Source organism: Lissotriton helveticus, chromosome 9, assembly GCF_964261635.1.
Source record: "Lissotriton helveticus chromosome 9, aLisHel1.1, whole genome shotgun sequence".
Lineage (NCBI taxonomy): Eukaryota > Metazoa > Chordata > Amphibia > Caudata > Salamandridae > Lissotriton > Lissotriton helveticus.
This window is the reverse complement of record NC_136070.1, coordinates 349,646,856-349,666,132: the sequence shown is the minus strand read 5'-3', so window position 1 is coordinate 349,666,132 and position 19,277 is coordinate 349,646,856. Positions and strand designations below refer to the sequence as shown.

The 19,277-nt window shown below is 46.6% G+C and overlaps 1 protein-coding gene across 1 annotated transcript in view; it reads left to right on the top strand.

Moving 5' to 3' along the window:
- SPC25 (SPC25 component of NDC80 kinetochore complex) overlaps positions 1–19,277 on the top strand; it is a 61,987-nt gene that overhangs the window by 8,592 nt on the left and 34,118 nt on the right. Inside the window, exons 2-4 of the mRNA XM_078660087.1 lie at positions 11,861–12,009; positions 12,093–12,158; positions 16,314–16,460. Coding sequence (XP_078516213.1) covers positions 11,868–12,009; positions 12,093–12,158; positions 16,314–16,460 — 355 coding nt within the window. The 5' untranslated portion in view covers positions 11,861–11,867. The remainder of the gene's footprint in view (positions 1–11,860; positions 12,010–12,092; positions 12,159–16,313; positions 16,461–19,277) is intronic.

Here is a 19,277-nt window from a genome sequence, read left to right as displayed (position 1 = left end):
CGGGCGCACAGCGCTGTTTTCAGTTTGCTGAATCTGCGAGGGGTTCAAGAGATGCATCCTGCGCGTCATATGAAAGAAACTCACATATTCGTTCTTTTTATGGCTAAAATTAGTATTGCCTGACTCAAAAATGGCCGCCTAGTTGGACCTATTTTACGTAGCGTTGGTGAACACGTCAAGCGAACGGGATTTTCTTTCTAAACGCGAGATTTCCAGAGAGGGAGGTGGATTCAAAATTGACGGGTGAAGTTTGTCACGATCACAAAACCAGCTGTGAAAGTTAGGGTGAAAGAAAACTGTGAGTATGCACTGCCATTATGAAAACGTTTGTAGTACATTGAAACAGTAAGTGTTCTAATGACAGCGGCTACGTACAATAGACCCCCGTCCAGGGACCGCAAATGCGTGTTACAATAACAGTCAACGCTCCCTGTGATCGTTTTGCCTCAATCTCCATGGTTAAGCTTTCTTTCTGCTAGCAAGTACATTGGTCCAATATCGATGGCAGGAGAGAAGTCTGAATGAAGAGGAGGTGAGTTGTTGAGAAGAGGCACAGTGTTATAAAGAAGAGACACACAGTTTATGAAGCCGGGTTGTTGGATAATTAGGATGGGAGTTGGGGTGATGGCGAGATCACTAGAGTAGCGAGCAGGCGGGATTACAGATCGTGAGATGCATGCAGGCAAATCTGTAATTTTGTGAAAATCGCCGCGGACGCACAATTGCATCATTCCAATGCACTGCTGACAAAGATGTCAGAATGGATGTTTGTCTAAATGAGTGTTGTGGTGGAACGGTGGCCTTATTTCCAGGGAAAAGAGTTCAGCCTTGTTGCGAATCTGAGGTGTATTTGCAGGCGTACGTGGCCTTAAAGAGTAGGTAAGGTTGGTGTAGCCGATGGAGGAGAACCTGCAGCTCAGAGTGATACATTTTGTGTCCTCTTCTCCCAAGGGCATTCACGTGGGCGACTTCACCCCGCTGTCACGCACCCTTGCACTCTGCCTCATCTTGGGACTTAGCAAACTGTCGCTGAGCATGGGCTTGTGGGACCTTGATGCGTGCCCACCCCCCCATGAATGAATGAAAGAGTTTTTTGTATAGCGCAACATTCACTTCAAAGAGCATCTTGGCGCTTAGCGTAAAAAAAGGACATCAAGGCGATTTTCACAGAAGAGAGGGTGACTGAGAGAAACATTTAAATAAGATAGCTCTAGGTGGTCTGGGGTAGCAAAGATCCATGTTATGAGGACCTTCCTGAAGGTGGGTCCCGTTTGTGTGTCCCTCAGCTGTGTAGAGTGTTCCAGGCCTTTGACCGCAGAGTACGTTTGGTGTTGTATGGCTTGATTTTGGATCCTAGATATTCTGGTCCAGTTTCGCTTATGTCTTTGTAATTAATGGTCAAGATTTTAAAAAGAATCCTCTTGTGAACCAGTAGCCAGTGAAGCGCTTTGAGTGCATCTGCTGAGGAAGAGTCCCTGGGGAGTTTGAGTACCAATCTCGCCGCAGCATTCTGGACCACCTGCAATCTTTTCACGACCTCGTTTTCTTTCCTGCATAAAGGCTGCTTCAGTAGTCCAAGCGAGATAAAATTAGGGCCACTGCAACCGTCGTCCTGGCAAGCAGCGGCAGCAGGTAAAAAAAAAAAATTCTAGGGTTTTTATGGTTTGGGAACACATGCCTGCGATGGCAAAGGCTTGCTTGTGAAAAGATAGTGTGGGGTCAAATTTTATTCCTACATTTTTGACTGTATCTACTGTTGTGGGTGGGGCATCAGAGTCTGAGGCCCACCACTGGTTGGGTCTAAATACATTGGACTTTCCAGACAGCATAATTTCTGTTTTGCAGCTATTACATTTAAGATGATTTAGTTTCATCCAGTTCATCACTGCGGTGAGACTGTGGTGGAAATTCTCTTCCACCTCTGTAGAGTTTTATGTGAGGATCAGCTGAGTGCCATCAGCGTATGCAATAGATTCAACATCAAAAGTAGCTATCAGAGAGAGAAGTGGTGTAATGTACAGGTTAAATAGGGTTGGGCTCAAGGATGAGCCCTGGGGAACCCCCGATGACAACCATTTCTCTCCCGATTTGTAACTTCCCGTGTTACAATCTGAGGTCTTTTATCTAGGAAAGATGTAATCCAAGCAAGTGCCTTGTTTTTTACTCCGCTGTGTTCCAATCTGTCTCCCAGGATGTCATTAGAGACAGTATCGAACGCCGCTGATAGGTCCAACAGAATCAGTACTGCCTCCTTGCCCTGATCCATGGCAGATTTTAGGGTGTCGGTGGTGTGGAGCAGGGAACTGAAAATCAGTGTCCCACAGTCAGTCACTCACTGCAGCGTGTTACTCTTGCCACAGTCGTGCCTTGAAGCGCATTTGGTTGGCCTCGAAGCGCTGGTTAGAAATGCTTGAATCAATCTGAACCACTACTATTTTCTCTAGGCATGTGTAGTAATTACCATAAAAACCTCTTGTACTTGCCTGTGTTGTGTTTTAGATTGCGTTCTGCATTCCATGATAATGTTTAGTCGTTGAATGCAGAAGGCCCTCCTGTTTATCCTGTGATGGCTTGTTGGAGGTCGCTGTGCCTCTGCCATAAACGCATGCTATATTTTGGGATTGCATTGGACTTTATTAAATTGGCGACGAGGATGGGATAGGTTTTAGCCTTGAAAGGTTTCAGCTCCACTGCTCTGTAACCGAGAGACTCCAACCATTCATCGCCCCAAGATGGCTGCCTGTTGAGCATTGCGAACCCTGGGTATCTTACAACCTTTTTACAGGCCATCAGTGTGTCTGTGTTCAGTGGGTCTGTGTGACATATTGGCTCAGTACCGACCACTGGGCATTTTCAACTAACAGAGGGCTGTCCCAGACCACAGCTTTCCAAACTTTTCATGTTGGTGATATACTTTTTGGAGATGCACCATTTTGGGACACGGTAAGGCAGTGTAGCGAGCAAGCCCAAACCACTTAAGGGAGGTTCGGTTTGGGGGGGGGGGATGGGGGGTTCTCCCCGCGGAAAAACATTTTGAAATATAAGTGGGCAAATAGTGCATTTTCAAGCAAATTTGAGACCATGAGGTTGAACATAGGCCCCTGCAGCGGATGCCTTCGTCCACTGAGCCACCAGACCTGGCATACACACACCTGTCTCTCTGTCTCTCTCTCTCTCTCTCCCTCTCTCTCCCTCCCTCTCTTTGTCTCTCCCGTCCCCCTCTGTCTCCCGTCCCCCTCTGTCTCCCGTCCCCCTCGGTCTCCCGTCCCCCTCTGTCTCACACTGTGTCTGAATCTCTACCTCTGTCTGGCCCTGTCTCTGTCTGTCTGGCCCTGTCTCCCTCTCCGTCTGTCTCTGCCTCTATCTGGCTGCCCCCGTCTCTGCCACTATCTGACTCTCTGTCCCTGTCTCTGTCTGTCCCTGTCTGTCCCTGCCTCTATCTGTCTCTGCCTGCCTCTATCTGTCTCTGTCTGTCTCTATCTCTCCCTCCCCCTCTCTCTCTCCCCCCCCCTCTCTCTATCTCTCTCTGTGTCTCCCTCTCACACTGTCACACTCTGTCTCCCTCTCTGTCTCCCTCTCTCTCTCTCTCTCTCTCCCTCCATTGCCCTCTCCCTCTCTGCCTTTGCCTCTATCTGTCTGTCCCTGTCTCTGCCTCAATCTGTCTGTATGTCCGTCTCCCTCCCTCTGTCTCCATCTCCGCCTCTATCTGTCTGCCCCTGTCTCTGCCTCTGTCTGTCTCTGCCTCTGTCTGTCTCTGTCTGTCTCCCTCCCTCTCTCCCCCTCTCTCTCTCTGTCTTCCTCCCCCTCTCTCTCTGTCTTCCTCCCCCTCTCTCTCTGTCTTCCTCCCCCTCTCTCTCTGTCTTCCTCCCCCTCTCTCTCTGTCTTCCTCCCCCTCTCTCTCTGTCTTCCTCCCCCTCTCTCTGTCTTCCTCCCCCTCTCTCTCTGTCTTCCTCCCCCTCTCTCTGTCTTCCTCCCCCTCTCTCTGTCTTCCTCCCCCTCTCTCTCTGTCTTCCTCCCCCTCTCTCTCTGTCTTCCTCCCCCTCTCTCTCTGTCTTCCTCCCCCTCTCTCTCTGTCTTCCTCCCCCTCTTTCTCTGTCTTCCTCCCCCTCTTTCTCTGTCTTCCTCCCCCTCTCTCTCTGTCTTCCTCCCCCTCTCTCTCTGTCTTCCTCCCCCTCTCTCTCTGTCTTCCTCCCCCTCTCTCTCTGTCTTCCTCCCCCTCTCTCTCTGTCTTCCTCCCCCTCTCTCTCTGTCTTCCTCCCCCTCTCTCTCTGTCTTCCTCCCCCTCTCTCTCTGTCTTCCTCCCCCTCTCTCTCTGTCTTCCTCCCCCTCTCTCTCTGTCTTCCTCCCCCTCTCTCTCTGTCTTCCTCCCCCTCTCTCTCTGTCTTCCTCCCCCTCTCTCTCTGTCTTCCTCCCCCTCTCTCTCTGTCTTCCTCCCCCTCTCTCTCTGTCTTCCTCCCCCTCTCTCTCTGTCTTCCTCCCCCTCTCTCTCTGTCTTCCTCCCCCTCTCTCTCTCTCTCTCTGTCTTCCTCCCCCTCCCTCTCTCTCTCTCTGTCTTCCTCCCCCTCTCTCTCTCTCTCTGTCTTCCTCCCTCTCTATCTCCCTCTGTCTGTCTGCCTCCCTCCATGTCTGCCTGCCTCCCTCCATGTCTGCCTGCCTCCCTCCATGTCTGCCTGCCCCCCCTCTCTGTCTGCCTGCCCCCCCTCTCTCTCTGTCTGCCTGCCCCCCCTCTCTCTCTGTCTGCCTGCCCCCCCTCTCTCTCTGTCTGCCTGCCGCCCCTCTCTCTCTGTCTGCCTGCCGCCCCTCTCTGTCTGTCTGCCCCCCCTCTCTGTCTGTCTGCCTGTCTGTCTGCCCTCCCTCTCTGTCTGTCTCTCTATATGTCACCCACTGTCTCCGTCCCTCTCCCTCTTCTGTCTCCCTCCCTTTGTCTTCCTCTGTCTGTCACCTCACCCCAGCTTCCCGGGCACACACACAGCCGCACCCGAGTACTTCGCAGGTCTTTAAAAGACCACTTACTGGGAGACATTATGCCATAGATGAGGCATAGTGAGAACAAAGCTTTAAAGGAATGCCACTTAATTAGCAGCAATTATGTGCTAAGTGCCCGTTAATACCGGTGTCATCCCGCGACACACCCACCATTTGCAGGTGACACAGTACTGTGCCGGTACACACAGTTTGCGAAGCTCTGTCCTAGACCCTTCAGGCAAAAACTAATTTATTTGCGAACAATGAACGTGGAAAAAAAGTTAAGGTAACCCATGTCCTTTCTGCTTCTATTTCACATGCTTTACTTAGTTGTGCATTCCCTATGTTTGCTTTTTCCAGGGTGTTGTTACTGCTGTGTAAGACATACTTTGAACTGAGTCTCCTCCAGGTGTTTATAATGGGGCAGAATTGAGTTGTGACTGAAGGCAGTGTGAGTTGTTCTCTGGGCCGGTCAGTGGGTCAAAAAAGGTGTTCAGAACAGTGGCCATCCAATCCTTCGCCTCTCTGCAAAGCTCACAGGGCAGTGGTCACCTATGCCTGTTGCAGTTGAGATTCTATGCAAATGTGGGGGTAGGTTGACACTCTAGTGGAATATTTTTTTATATATTTCTAAGCTGCGCACTTTTAGGGAACACCCTCTTTTTTTAATCTCACTTTAAGCCCTGACTGGGGTGTTAACTTGTCTGGGCCCTTGGCCTCTCCTGTTCATCAAGCATCCTCTTGAGATGAGGTCCTCCCGTTAGTGAAGGCTTGTGATGCTGTACCAGATGAAGGCCACTACAAATGCTTTAAATATCATCTTTGGCTTGGCCTTCCCTCCCAAACTGTGTCCTAAAACAGATCTAGTCTAGTCGGCTTATGGGGAGAAGTAAACTGAATAATCAGCAGCTCTGGTCACCTTGCATGTTGAGGGCCACTTGCGACCTGAGGAGGAGGGAGTGGCAGAAGCAAAACAGATGAGAAAAGTGCCTTGCGCAATTGCTTACAGAGGTCTTCACCCTGGTAGTGAAAATATGCCTGTCCTTTTCTCAGATCTTAAACTTTGAATGTCCATGTAGCAGCATCAAAGGGGGGGAGGTCCTATCGACCAGGGAGCCCAGTACTTCTTTTGAGACCAAGTTGGGACGGCAAGGTCATTGGTTGAGCAGTCGCGGCCTTGCACATGAGAATGTGGAGTCCAAATATAGCATAACTCATTAATTACACTCACAAGAAACTTAACTTTTCAGGTTCAGTCTGTAGCTATAAACATACAGGAGTTTTTTTTTTAATAAAGTAACTTTATGGTAGGGGCCCCTGTGCACTTACTTCCAGTTTGCATTTCCTAAATAGCATCAACTCGAGCAGCTGGCAAGGCCATTGAATCATCACACTCCTGTAAATCCTTAAGCCACATAAATAATATCACGGTAACTGGATGGAAAGATTTAAAGGGTAGATTGTTACTAGTGGTTTTTTAGGTCTCGCCTGTCGATGCGCATGCGCATCGAGCAAGGCGAGAGTATTGCGAGTTATCCACTCTTTATCCACACTGCAAGGAATCGTGGCGATTCCTTGCAGTGCCCGTGACTTTTAAGCTCAATGCGCATGTGCATTGAGCTTAAAAGCGCGTGCACAGCCGCCCGCATTCCTCCGACACCTTTGAAGTGAAGCTTAGCTTCACTTCAAAGGCCCGGCTTCTTCACACCCACATGCCGCTCTGCCCCGCTCCGCCCCCTCCCCTGAGTCATCCTGCCTGCCCCTTCCCGCCGTGTCGCATTTCTCCTCCCCCCTCCCCTCTCTTCCCTCCGTCTTGTTGTCATTTGGGGCTATCTGCTGCTTCTTGCGCTTTACCTTTGTGGGTATGGGTTGTTTCGTTACCGTTTTTGCTTTAACATGCTTGATGCATGTATGAGAGAGGCTTGTAATGAAATTACAGAAAATGGGCTTCCGTGTGTGTGTAGTGGGGGCGTGAGATTGGTGCACTGCTGATGCTGTTGAAACTCCACTTTTTAAACGTCTTTTACATGGAAAATGCTGTCAAAGCAATTTGAAAAGGAAGTCGGGAGAGTTCCGTTTTAAAATAAGTTAAAGCTCTATAGAAACTGATAATTATTCCAATAACGTATGTTATCTAGCGCTTGATACCGCACTTCGGTTTTTTTCCGCACTGCGACTGGGAGATGCCACTATTCTTCTTTTTATTGGAACCTACATGGTCCCGTACTTTCTCGAGTCCTTTAAACGGGGCTAACAAGTTATGGTGTAACTGGTTTGTTTGCAGTAACTATTACACATGTTAATTAGCACGCTAGCCCCTTTCATCTCGTGCCTTCTCACTAATTTGCACAACGCTGTCACAGTCGGTCAGTCTAGGAGTGAATACTTTCTTTTGATTTCGCTGACCCTTTTAAACCGCTTCAGCCTGGTGAGCTGCTCGCTGCAGAAAAGGCTGCGGCCCAGGGTAACCCGACGTGTCATTTGTAATCTCCCCATTATTCCAATAACGTATGTTATCTAGCGCTTGATACCGCACTTCGGTTTTTTTCCGCACTGCGACTGGGAGATGCCACTATTCTTCTTTTTATTGGAACCTACATGGTCCCGTACTTTCTCGAGTCCTTTAAACGGGGCTAACAAGTTATGGTGTAACTGGTTTGTTTGCAGTAACTATTACACATGTTAATTAGCACGCTAGCCCCTTTCATCTCGTGCCTTCTCACTAATTTGCACAACGCTGTCACAGTCGGTCAGTCTAGGAGTGAATACTTTCTTTTGATTTCGCTGACCCTTTTAAACCGCTTCAGCCTGGTGAGCTGCTCGCTGCAGAAAAGGCTGCGGCCCAGGGTAACCCGACGTGTCATTTGTAATCTCCCCATGTGTGAAGTCAGTGGAGCTGCAGCTGGTTAGAGGCTTGGGCAGGGCCTGGCATTGGTGGTTAATGAAGGCTGATGATGCCTTTGCAAGCAGAATCAGCCCGCAACGCCGGCTTGTTATGACTTGAAGCTGTGTTCCTAGTTCATTTGTTTTCATTTGTTGCTCTCAAAGAGACCGCGCCCTGATCTGGAAACTGCCACCAGAATGAGTACGAACAAGAGGGCTTTAGTCCCTTGTGATTTAGGAAAGTAACAACGGGTACTAATAACTCGAATGAGCGAAAAACACAAAGGCTACAAAGCATGTGTGTGATATGGACACCAGCCAGCGCCTTTCATGTCTTTACTTTCGTCCCTTTACTCTACACAAATACACATGCCCCCATGTGCTGGCACTACGACCATGTACGGTAATCGGTGCAAAATCAAACAAGCATTGAAAATGCAATAGGTCTCGCAATAGAAGAGTTTGACATTTTTCGTTTTGCATATGGATGAGTGGCGTTGCGTGGATGAGTGGCGTTGCGTGGATGAGTGGCGTTGCGTGGATGAGTGGCGTTGCGTGGATGAGTGGCGTTGCGTGGATGAGTGGCGTTGCGTGGGTGAGTGGCGTTGCGTGGGTGAGCGGCGTTGCGTGGGTGAGCGGCGTTGCGTGGATGAGCGGCGTTGCGTGGCTGAGCGGCGTTGCGTGGCTGAGCGGCGTTGCGTGGAGTGGCGTTGCGTGGGTGAGTGGCGTTGCGTGGGTGAGTGGCGTTGCGTGTGTGTGTGGCGTTGCGTGTGGCGTTGCGTGTGTGTGTGGCGTTGCGTGTGTGGCGTTGCGTGTGTGTGTGGCGTTGCGTGTGTGTGTGGCGTTGCGTGTGTGTGTGGCGTTGCGTGTGTGTGTGGCGTTGCGTGTGTGTGTGGCGTTGCGTGTGTGTGTGGCGTTGCGTGTGTGTGTGGCGTGTGTGTGTGGCGTTGCGTGGGTGAGTGGCGTTGCGTGGGTGAGTGGCGTTGCGTGGGTGAGTGGCGTTGCGTGGGTGAGTGGCGTTGCGTGTGTGAGTGGCGTTGCGTGTGTGAGTGGCGTTGCGTGTGTGAGTGGCGTTGCGTGTGTGAGTGGCGTTGCGTGTGTGAGTGGCGTTGCGTGTGTGAGTGGCGTTGCGTGTGTGTGTGGCGTTGCGTGTGGCGTTGCGTGTGTGTGTGGCGTTGCGTGTGTGAGTGGCGTTGCGTGTGTGTGTGGCGTTGCGTGTGTGTGTGGCGTTGCGTGTGTGTGTGGCGTTGCGTGTGTGTGTGGCGTTGCGTGTGTGTGTGGCGTTGCGTGTGTGTGTGGCGTTGCGTGGGTGAGTGGCGTTGCGTGGGTGAGTGGCGTTGCGTGGGTGAGTGGCGTTGCGTGGGTGAGTGGCGTTGCGTGGGTGAGTGGCGTTGCGTGGGTGAGTGGCGTTGCGTGGGTGAGTGGCGTTGCGTGGGTGAGTGGCGTTGCGTGTGTGAGTGGCGTTGCGTGTGTGAGTGGCGTTGCGTGGGTGAGTGGCGTTGCGTGGGTGAGTGGCGTTGCGTGTGTGAGTGGCGTTGCGTGTGTGAGTGGCGTTGCGTGTGTGAGTGGCGTTGCGTGTGTGAGTGGCGTTGCGTGTGTGAGTGGCGTTGCGTGTGTGAGTGGCGTTGCGTGTGTGAGTGGCGTTGCGTGTGTGTGTGGCGTTGCGTGTGTGTGTGGCGTTGCGTGTGTGTGGCGTTGCGTGGCTGAGTGGCGTTGCGTGGCTGAGTGGCGTTGCGTGGCTGAGTGGCGTTGCGTGGCTGAGTGGCGTTGCGTGGCTGAGTGGCGTTGCGTGGCTGAGTGGCGTTGCGTGGCTGAGTGGCGTTGCGTGGCTGAGTGGCGTTGCGTGGCTGAGTGGCGTTGCGTGGCTGAGTGGCGTTGCGTGGCTGAGTGGCGTTGCGTGGCTGAGTGGCGTTGCGTGGCTGAGTGGCGTTGCGTGGCTGAGTGGCGTTGCGTGGCTGAGTGGCGTTGCGTGTGTGAGTGGCGTTGCGTGTGTGTGTGGCGTTGCGTGTGTGTGTGGCGTTGCGTGTGTGTGTGGCGTTGCGTGTGTGAGTGGCGTTGCGTGTGTGAGTGGCGTTGCGTGGGTGAGTGGCGTTGCGTGGGTGAGTGGCGTTGCGTGGGTGAGTGAATGGTTAGCTGTTGCTTATGCGACGTATAGCACTTAATACTAAAGTAGGCAGACCTTCTTAGCCTTTGTGAGAATAATAGCAAAATAAAAATAAAAACCAGATCAAGTCAAGGACGCAAACGGCACCATGCTATTGTTTATTTACTCAGATGATATGCATAAAAATGTAACTTGTGAGCACGTTTCTCTAACTCTCCAATAATCCCATTACAACACTTTGTACAAATGAGATTGGGACTCATCCTTCCGAAGTCGAGAAAAATGTGCAACGCTGTGTTGAAGTTAATTTTTTTAATTAACAAAATGCAAATAATGTGGAGAGATTTCAAGTGATTCAGGAATGGGGGCCCTTGTAAAGAGAAAGTACGGCCGGCCTGGGCAGTGATAGGGGAGGAGGGAGGAGAAATGCGAGTCACGGCAGCAGCAGCCTTTGATGTGCCTGCCGGCCGGCCGTGAATAATTAGGGGGTGAGAAATGCGCTCGGAGGGCTGCCTTTGATGTGGTAATGCGAGGCAGGCAGGCAGGCGGCTGGTGGCATTGTGCACGCGCTTTTTAGGGCTTGCGCAAGCGCAATGACCTAAAAAGCACATGCACTTGAAGGAATCGCCAGTGGAATCGCCAGTGGATAAACACTGGATAAGCCCCTATAGAGCTTCGCCAGCTATGCGCTGAAGCGCATCAGCAGGCGAGCCCTAAAAATGTATATTAAAAAAAACGGCCCATCTTTCCAATCCAGCCTTTGTAACAGTAGGCCCTGCTGCAACAATGTGTAGAATATCATACTATTGAAATGTACAATTTTTATGCAATTAGAATACGCCTACTTAACAATAAAAGCTCATCTCTTAGCTGCAGAATTGCAAAAGACAAAATACGATTTTGGCACAGAATGCAGAAATCAAATGCTCCCTGGCTGCGAACCGAGTCAGGTGTGCGGGCACCCTAAGAGGGAGGGTCTACATCTGCTCCGAATGCCTAAACACCCCTCACCTACCCTCACCCTCACTCACCCTCAACACCTCACTCGCCCTCACCCTCACTCACCCTCAACCCCTCACTCACCCTCACTCACCCTCACTCACCCTCACTCACCCTCACTCACCCTCACCCACCCTCACTCACCCTCAACCCCTCACCCTCACCCACCCTCAACCCCTCACCCTAACTCACACTCACCCTCACTCACCCTCAACCCCTCACCCTCACACAGTGCAATAGGTCTCGGAGCATTTGAGTTAGAGCTTTTAGAAATGTTTATGGCTTTTTTTTTTAATTCTTTAGCATTGGCTACAGGAAACAAAAATGCTAAAGATTTACAAAAAACCCATAAACAATTCTAAAAGCACTAACTCTAATGCTGCGAGACCTATTGCATTTCCAATGCTTGTCTTTTGAGGTGGAAGGGGCATGGGCAGGCACGTGCTCTTGTACTGCAGTACACCAACATATACCCTACTTTATTTTGTTCCCAATCTCTTTTTATGCAATGGCATATCTTTCAATACTAATGTTTAAATGAAACTGTTTAGGCGCATGCACTTAATATAAAATCCTTAAATCGGCATTGCTCTAACATTACAACTGTAACATTCCGAAAATATTAATTTCCGAACATTTACCAGAATTTACATTTCCTAATATGCGAGCAAGGCTATGTTGCAGTAATGTGTGATAATGTGTTGCATGGCTAAATACTTGTAAGAACCCAAAGGTGAGACCAATTTGCATTGCAAATGCTTACTTCCTCTGCCTCACGTATTTAGCAATTATAAATGCAAGCTAATTAGATTATTTATACCATAGTCTAGCCTCTACTGAACAATATTCTGCAGCCCTGCTTTCATGTTTATTTGGTTAGCATGTGACTTTGGAATTTTATGTTTTTAGTGGTACCATGTCCCAAAAACTTTCAGACGACGAGCAAAACCTTTACAGGTGCATGGAGGAGTTTAGGCTTCGCTTTGTCAATCCCAGTGGTGAGGAGTCTATTCATCTCCTAGTGGAGTCTCACAAGGAGATCGCAAAGGCTCTCACAGGTAAAGTGCTTACTGTTTCATCAAAACTGAAATAATGTGTGTGTTTTTCACACTCCTTACTCAACTGCTGTTTCTTGTTACAGACTGTTGGGCTAGAAAGTACAAAGAGGGAATTCAGATGATTACAAAAAGGAAAGAAGTTCAAAATGGTATGTATAAACCATGTGTTTAACTCCGCTGCTTGAGGGTAAATCAGAATATTATTTAAACAGCTTTTATACCTCCCCTGCTTGCCAGTTCCATTATTATTATTATTATTTTTTGCTGAAAAGCATTTTACTCATTAAACTGAGTTTTTTCTAGTAGCAAAGTGTTCCAACATGTTATCCGTTCAAAAGCTGTCTATTTAGAAAACGTCTTTCAATGTTTCGTTTGACATTTAAATATTAGGCAGTGATCCACCAGGATTTGAAGAAGGTGGTATTTTTTTCCTTGTCATGTAGCGCCTTACCTAGTTTTTCTGTTTTTAGCAAATACCGGGTGTGGGCATGAAAAATCAACAAAGTAGTCTGAACTTGAAAGTTGAGTAACTTAAAACTGTCTTGGCCCACACAGACCCCACTTTACCGTAAAGTAGTACATCTTTAAAACCAGATGGCCAGCAAAAGATATTCAGTCTTTATTGCTCTAGGTCTTTCGTTTTTGTTCATCCAAAAAAGGAAGAGATGTGTATAAAACGAAGTGGAGACTTTGAAAAAAGTGGAACGTCAGGGGGGGAAAAAAGGGTTACAGGACACAATATTGCCATAAAGTCCACAAGCATTATCTGCAGCTGATGCATCAATCCCCTTGATGGCCCCATCAGTAGCAATATCAATTGCAGAATAGGTACTCATCAATATGAGCGAGGAGTAAAGCTAAGGTCTTCCAGTCTGCAGCAGCCATCCAATGCCTCTGAATGGATGACGTCTAATACCAGGCACTGTTTTGAGGGTCTCTATCATCCCCTCAACTTTCCTCCATTCTCCCTCAATGTACACCACTCTGATGGGGCTGGGGAGGTTGTCTTTTACAAATGCTAAGAGTGGCAAAGCGTAACAAGTGATAAGTGGGTCAAAACAATTATGCAGTAAGGATATTCACTCTATTTTGAATAAACCACTGCCACCTATATCACTGGTGTATACTCAATCATACCAACTTGCTGATTGCACAAGGAAACAGCTGTATTGTTATAGAAGTAAACTATAGAACTGGTCACCTGTCTCGAGGGGAAAGGAGTCTTTTTAAAATGCTATTTGATTTAAAAAGAAGTCGATGAAAGCTTACAGATGGATACTAGACATTATTTTAGCCAACAAATGGATCAGGTGAGAGAAGTTCTGAATGCGAGCATTATGGCAAATCGGTTTGCATCTGTGAACAGAGATCTGGATATGTGATGCGTCATTTCAAATCTTGGTTGTAAAAAAGCATAGAAAAATCCTTTGTCTATTGGGGAAGATGCTCCTCCAATAAACTGTTCTCCCATTTGGTTTAAAGTCCGCTTCTTTAACTTCTGCATGGCATCAGTGGTAGCTGTTCACTTATGTCACCCAAAAATCTAGTCTTATCCTAAACAGGGCGATTGGCTTCTCAAAGTCAGCAACACAATAAAACTAAAATAATCTACAAATTACAGTCTCTTCTTAATCGATTAGGCCTCCATATCCACTTCCAAAAGTCAACTTTGGCCAGTTCAAACCCTAACTTCTTTCGGAGCATCCTTGGATATAAGACAAGGAATACTATTTCCTTCTGCGCCCAAAGTATCCTCCATCTTGTAACAGTGTAATCTTACCACAAAGTCTCCGATTTCAACACCCTGTTTTATATTATCCCTCTTGGTCTTGATGACGTGATGCTCTGCCGTTAGACCAAGTGCAGGATTTCAAATGAGGCTTTCAGCACTGTTTGGGCCAATGGGCTAGGAGCAAAACGTGACAGACCAGTCAGTTTCTCAGTCAGCAAGGTCGTTTCTGACCTGGTGGTGCAAACGAGCAATCTAACAAGGAAACTGTAACCTCTAGAAATACTTTATAGGTCTAGGAATAAGGTGGGGAAAACAATGAAAAACGAGAAACTCACACACAAACTGCATTTCTTCTATATAGGCCTGCTAGTGCTACCTGGGCTAACCATTACTGAAATCATTAATTCATATGCTTCTGCAAACTGTTGCTGTTTTAAAAAGAAAATAAATTATAAAAACTTGTTTATATATTTTTCTAATGTTTTCTTTTTTCATTCAATAATACAAAATTACATGATTAAAACATGTTATGAGACCACAGATACGCCATAAATACTTTCATACAATTTTTCCTCATGGTGACACATTCAATATTTATCTTGTACAAATTGACAATTCTACAAATGTGAAGAAACGCATATCTATTATTGCAAAAAGTGTACCCCTATAGTTAATCACACCTGACCATTCTCACCTCATGCACACCAATACGCTATCCCATTCTCATCTCATACATGACCTTCCCAAACAATTGCATCCCTGCTGGTATATATCAGAAGAATTAGATTTATGGTGTTATAGGTTGGGAAAAGTACAACCAGGTCAACGCACGTTTCAGTGGGATTTCTAATTTATATTCACTGCCATCAGGACCACCCCTTTATTTGTTTTAAGGTGAGTGGAGGTGGTATCGTCCGGACCCCCACAGCTTACTATAGACGACCTTAAATGGCTCAAATGCGTCCACTATGCGGTCAAGATTTCAATCTCAGTGTTTCTATGATAAATACGCCCAATAGGGGAAGCTGCTATCCAATATACAAACTGGTAAAAGTCTCCAGTATACATGCCTTCAAGGAATTATTACCAGATCCCCCAAATGCTCCGACTGCTGGGTATTTACTAAGGAATGCTGTTTTGCTACAGAAGCCTATTTGCATATGGTGCCCTGTCTCGAACAAGCCCCATCCTATGGCGGGCATGTATTGTGGGGAATGTGAGGGCACCCTGCAGTCGGAGTACAGCCATGACCTAATAATATTCTTAGCAAAAGCCTTTCTCAAATGCTTAAAGTCTACCCTCCCATAAGAACATCTTCCCCTCCATGGAAATTACATTTACTTCTCTCTAAATTAATGTGCCCTCAGTTGAAGAACTTTCATGAGACTTCATTGCAACCTCGATCTTAGAAGACAACCTTCTTGGTTGCCATTTCTTCATCTAGGTAAGGTCAGGGAATTAAAGCTACCCTCAGCTGTTGGGCCCTATCCAGTTTTTCCATTCCAGCAGCGTATTCTTCTCTTCTTTCCAGGGTATTTTCACATTTCAAATCCTACCTACTTCTTCTCAAATGAGCTGTCTACCTCACCAGATTGCTGACACACTTTAGGTGTTTGGGGTGTTTTAGGATTTTATTTAGACAAGGCTAAACTAGGTATTCCTCAAATACAGTTCAATAAACAGATTTAACTGTTTCAAAACAATCCATTTCCAAGTGGATTGTTTCTTATATTTTGTAGTTGGTGAATAAACCTCTTCATGTAAGCATATTACATGCAAGTCAAAGAAGACACCAGCAGTGTTAAAAAAAAAATCACATTGGCTGAGATTTGTAAGGCCGCGTCCTGTAAATCAGTCCATAGGTTAATACATTACTTTACTTGATTCTGACTTGAGGGCGGACTATAGTAGTTCAAGATACTCGCAAACATGTGTTTACTTAAGCCTGGTTGCTTCTGTGAATCTCTTATTCAACCTGTGATGGTAGAGAGACATTCTTAGTGTGATGTGCTTGCTACCGTATTGTTACATTTATGACTATCCATGAAGATCCCACAATGCAGAAGAAGTTATTTGTAGTCTTGGTTCTGATCATAATGATTCTCATTGAATGAATGAATGAGCTGATTTCTAAAGCCTCCGAATAATCATAGTATCATCAGCATAGGAATTATTTTTACGCTAAATGCCCCATCTACCCCCTTACCACCACCCCCACCACCACCCAGATAAGATTGGCCATCTGAGGCACAAACCCCCATCCAGTATACCCACTTCCTTCCACCCACACACAATTTCTCTGGTTTGGGGGCCTGGGCTTTGCGTAGAGGCAAAGGAACACTGGAATGGACCTGATAGTGTGCCCATGGAAAGAGTGCTGCAGGTTTGGTGTCGGACGTCGTCCCTCTCCCTCGACGCCCCCCCAAGTCTTACTACAGTGTTGGAGACCTGTTGGAAAGCCAGCAGCTTTGCATGTTTGCATGGATTGTATTATGCTGGTGTTTAATTTTTAATTCTTTGGCTACATCCCTAAATACATTTTTACTGTGCGTGACTTGTGTATTTATCACAGAGATCCTTCTACTGAACAAACGAATTGAAGAAAAGCAGGCTGCTTTGTTGGTCACAATATCAAAACTAAAGGAGGATGAGCAGTATCGAGAGAGGCTGGGAAAAGAAATTCAGGATGTGAAGGAAGATTTTCGAGACAAGAAGGAAGGTAATGCCTTTCTATGACTGGCAGCACTGTCTTTAGATGTGAAGTGTTTACACTCTCAGATTAACGCAATTACAGGTAATAAAAGGTAGACTACCAAAAGCAGCCAACAAAGTTGTCAAATATAAAGAATTTGATATGGGATTCCAATGCTTATTCTTAAAATAAGGTATCAATAATCTACTGTTTATTTAAACGTGTAATTGTAAATATTTAATTAATGCATTCTGTTTCCCCTCTGGGAAGAAGAACAAGCATTGAAAATGCAGTAGGTCTTGCCCTCGTTTAAGTTAAAGCAATTCTGTTTGTAATTGGGTGGCTTTTTAGCTTTGCTTTTATTAGGGACTTTCAAATGTTAATGTACTTATCATGCATATATGTATGCATGCATGCATTTATATTTGTATTTATATCGATATGCAGATGTATATATGTTTTATATATGCATGTATATACATATATCTTGCGCCCCCTTTGCGTCAGCTGTATGGTTTGGTGCCTTTTGTGCACACGCTCGACCCACAACTTTTTATGCTACCCCAGCATTGCAGATTTGCTGGGGCAGAGGGCAACCAAACCTGTGGCCAAATGGTAGGTCCAGAGCAGTCTTGCGGCTTCGAGCACACGGCCCATTCCTTGGCTCCCTGAGGACCCAGCACTTTTAAACTGACTAGGGGCGCAGATTCAAGCTTAGCCTCCGCCCGGTGTGCCAGCAGGGAGCAAAAGCCAGGCAATACAGGGATCCAGATTGAGGGGTGACCAACCACCGGTACCCCTACTCTGGCCCAGTGCTATATTTGTAAAATATGAAGTGCAGGTGCTCAGTCTTTAACGAGGCCACACCCACTTACCAAGCTCCACCGACTCCCTTCAGTGGCCCCACCTACTTCCCTTTATTGGCTCCACCCACAAGCCTCAACAAATCGGAGTCACCTCCTCCCTTATTGAGTTCCGCAAGAAGATGAAGGGCTGGCTCTTCAAAAAAGCAACTCTGGCACCTCACACCTACACACCTGTCCAAATCCCTGGATACCCTCCTGGGTGGTTAGTGCGCTATACAAATCAATATAACATAATATAACATATCGGAAGCCTATGACAAAAACTTAAAAGTGAACTCAAATTAGAGAAAGGTCATTTGAGGACTTGAGGCAGCTTTGAAAACAAAAGAAAATGTGCTTGCACTGCGCTGTTTTAAAAGAAAGAAATGAAGGAAGGAATACATTAAAGAAGGCAGTAACAAATGCAGGCAGGAAGAGGAGCACTGGAGTAAGGAAATAAATAAGTAATGGATGAAAGAAGGAGGAAATAAGAAAAGAATGTGAAAGGAAGGGATAGAGGGAGAAACACACCATGTATGTTTGTAAAGCACATATTCACTAGAGGGGGCCTTGACACCAAATTAAAAATGTTATCCAGCTAAATTGCACTAATTTTATCTAAAGATGAAAGACTGAGTGGCCACACCAAGATGTCAATTTATGACCCTTAGATCGAACACAGATTCCTGGAGTATATATAAACATATGTGCAAGAAGGAAAAAATGAAAAGGGAGAGTGAGGGAGGAGGAGAGGTCTAAAGGCAAAGATAGATGCAGTAGACAATGTGAAGAGAAATGTGGGAAGCAGAGTTTGGGAATGCAAGATTGGAGTGGAACGTGATGAGAAGGAAAAGTGAAAAGAGGAGAAAGGCAAGGGAAGAAAAGCAAACAGTGGGGAGCGTGTGAGAGTAGAGTGGAAGGGAAAGGTGAACAATGAAAAGCATTTAATGAGGGGATGTGGCGATTAAGAGAACGCAGATGTAGGGCAGAAAGTGAAGTAAGATTGGAGAGAAGTGAAGGTGTGAGGTGTGAAGGGGAGAAAGAAAAAAAGATACTGAGAGAGCAAGCAAATAGTACACCTCTGCTTTATTAAATATACAGTCATTAATTATGTAAAGTTGAGGTGTCCGGAGTGTATCATTCTTGGCCTGTCTCATCAATGCACAGCAGTGCTGTCCAAGACACACAATAGCGATTCTTTAACTGTGTTAAGTTTTATGCCAGAAAAAGATGTTTTGTTATGTCACAATAGGTATTCCTGATAACATAATAGTGTCAGTTATACCATTTGGGATTACGCCTTGATGGAGAACCACACTCTCCTGCTTCAAACAAATAGTTCTATTACATGATCAGACTTTAAGTCGCAAAATCCCACTGCCACCTATTTTTAAATTAAGTCAGACATTCAACTCCATTCAGACAAGCTTCCATGCATACTTTTTAACTAATAAAGCACAAAATTCAACTTAGTGCCGCCTGTGCTATATTAGGATTGTAATTTATGATCAGCGAGTAACAAAAGGACGTCTGTGACAAAAAACAGAAACTTACTGAGCTATCCACATAATATAGTTCTGTCATCTGCATGGTACATGTTCTACATTACCCCTCTGTGCTACAGTCAAAACTTCAACTAGACAAAACTCTGATCTCTCTCCAACAGGGACATAAGGCTGTAAGTATTCATCAGGGGTTTACAGGACATGGGTCTTTGGAGGTGAAGAGAAGGTGTGGGGCAATAGATCTCAGTAGGCTTGTGGGGAGGTACAGAGAGCCCAACACAGCCTATCCCCTCTGATCGCACGTTTTGAATCAATGCTATTTTTCTCCAGGTCAAAGCTGAGAAATTCCCTGTGTATCCTTTCTGGTTACGGGGTAATTGGGAAAGCTTCCTGGTTCGAGTGGCCAAGACTGAGAAGGGATTCACGGTCTCACGTGCAAACTCAAAGTATGGATACTCAGGGCCCAGTGCATGCTTTAATACAAAGCGATGGTG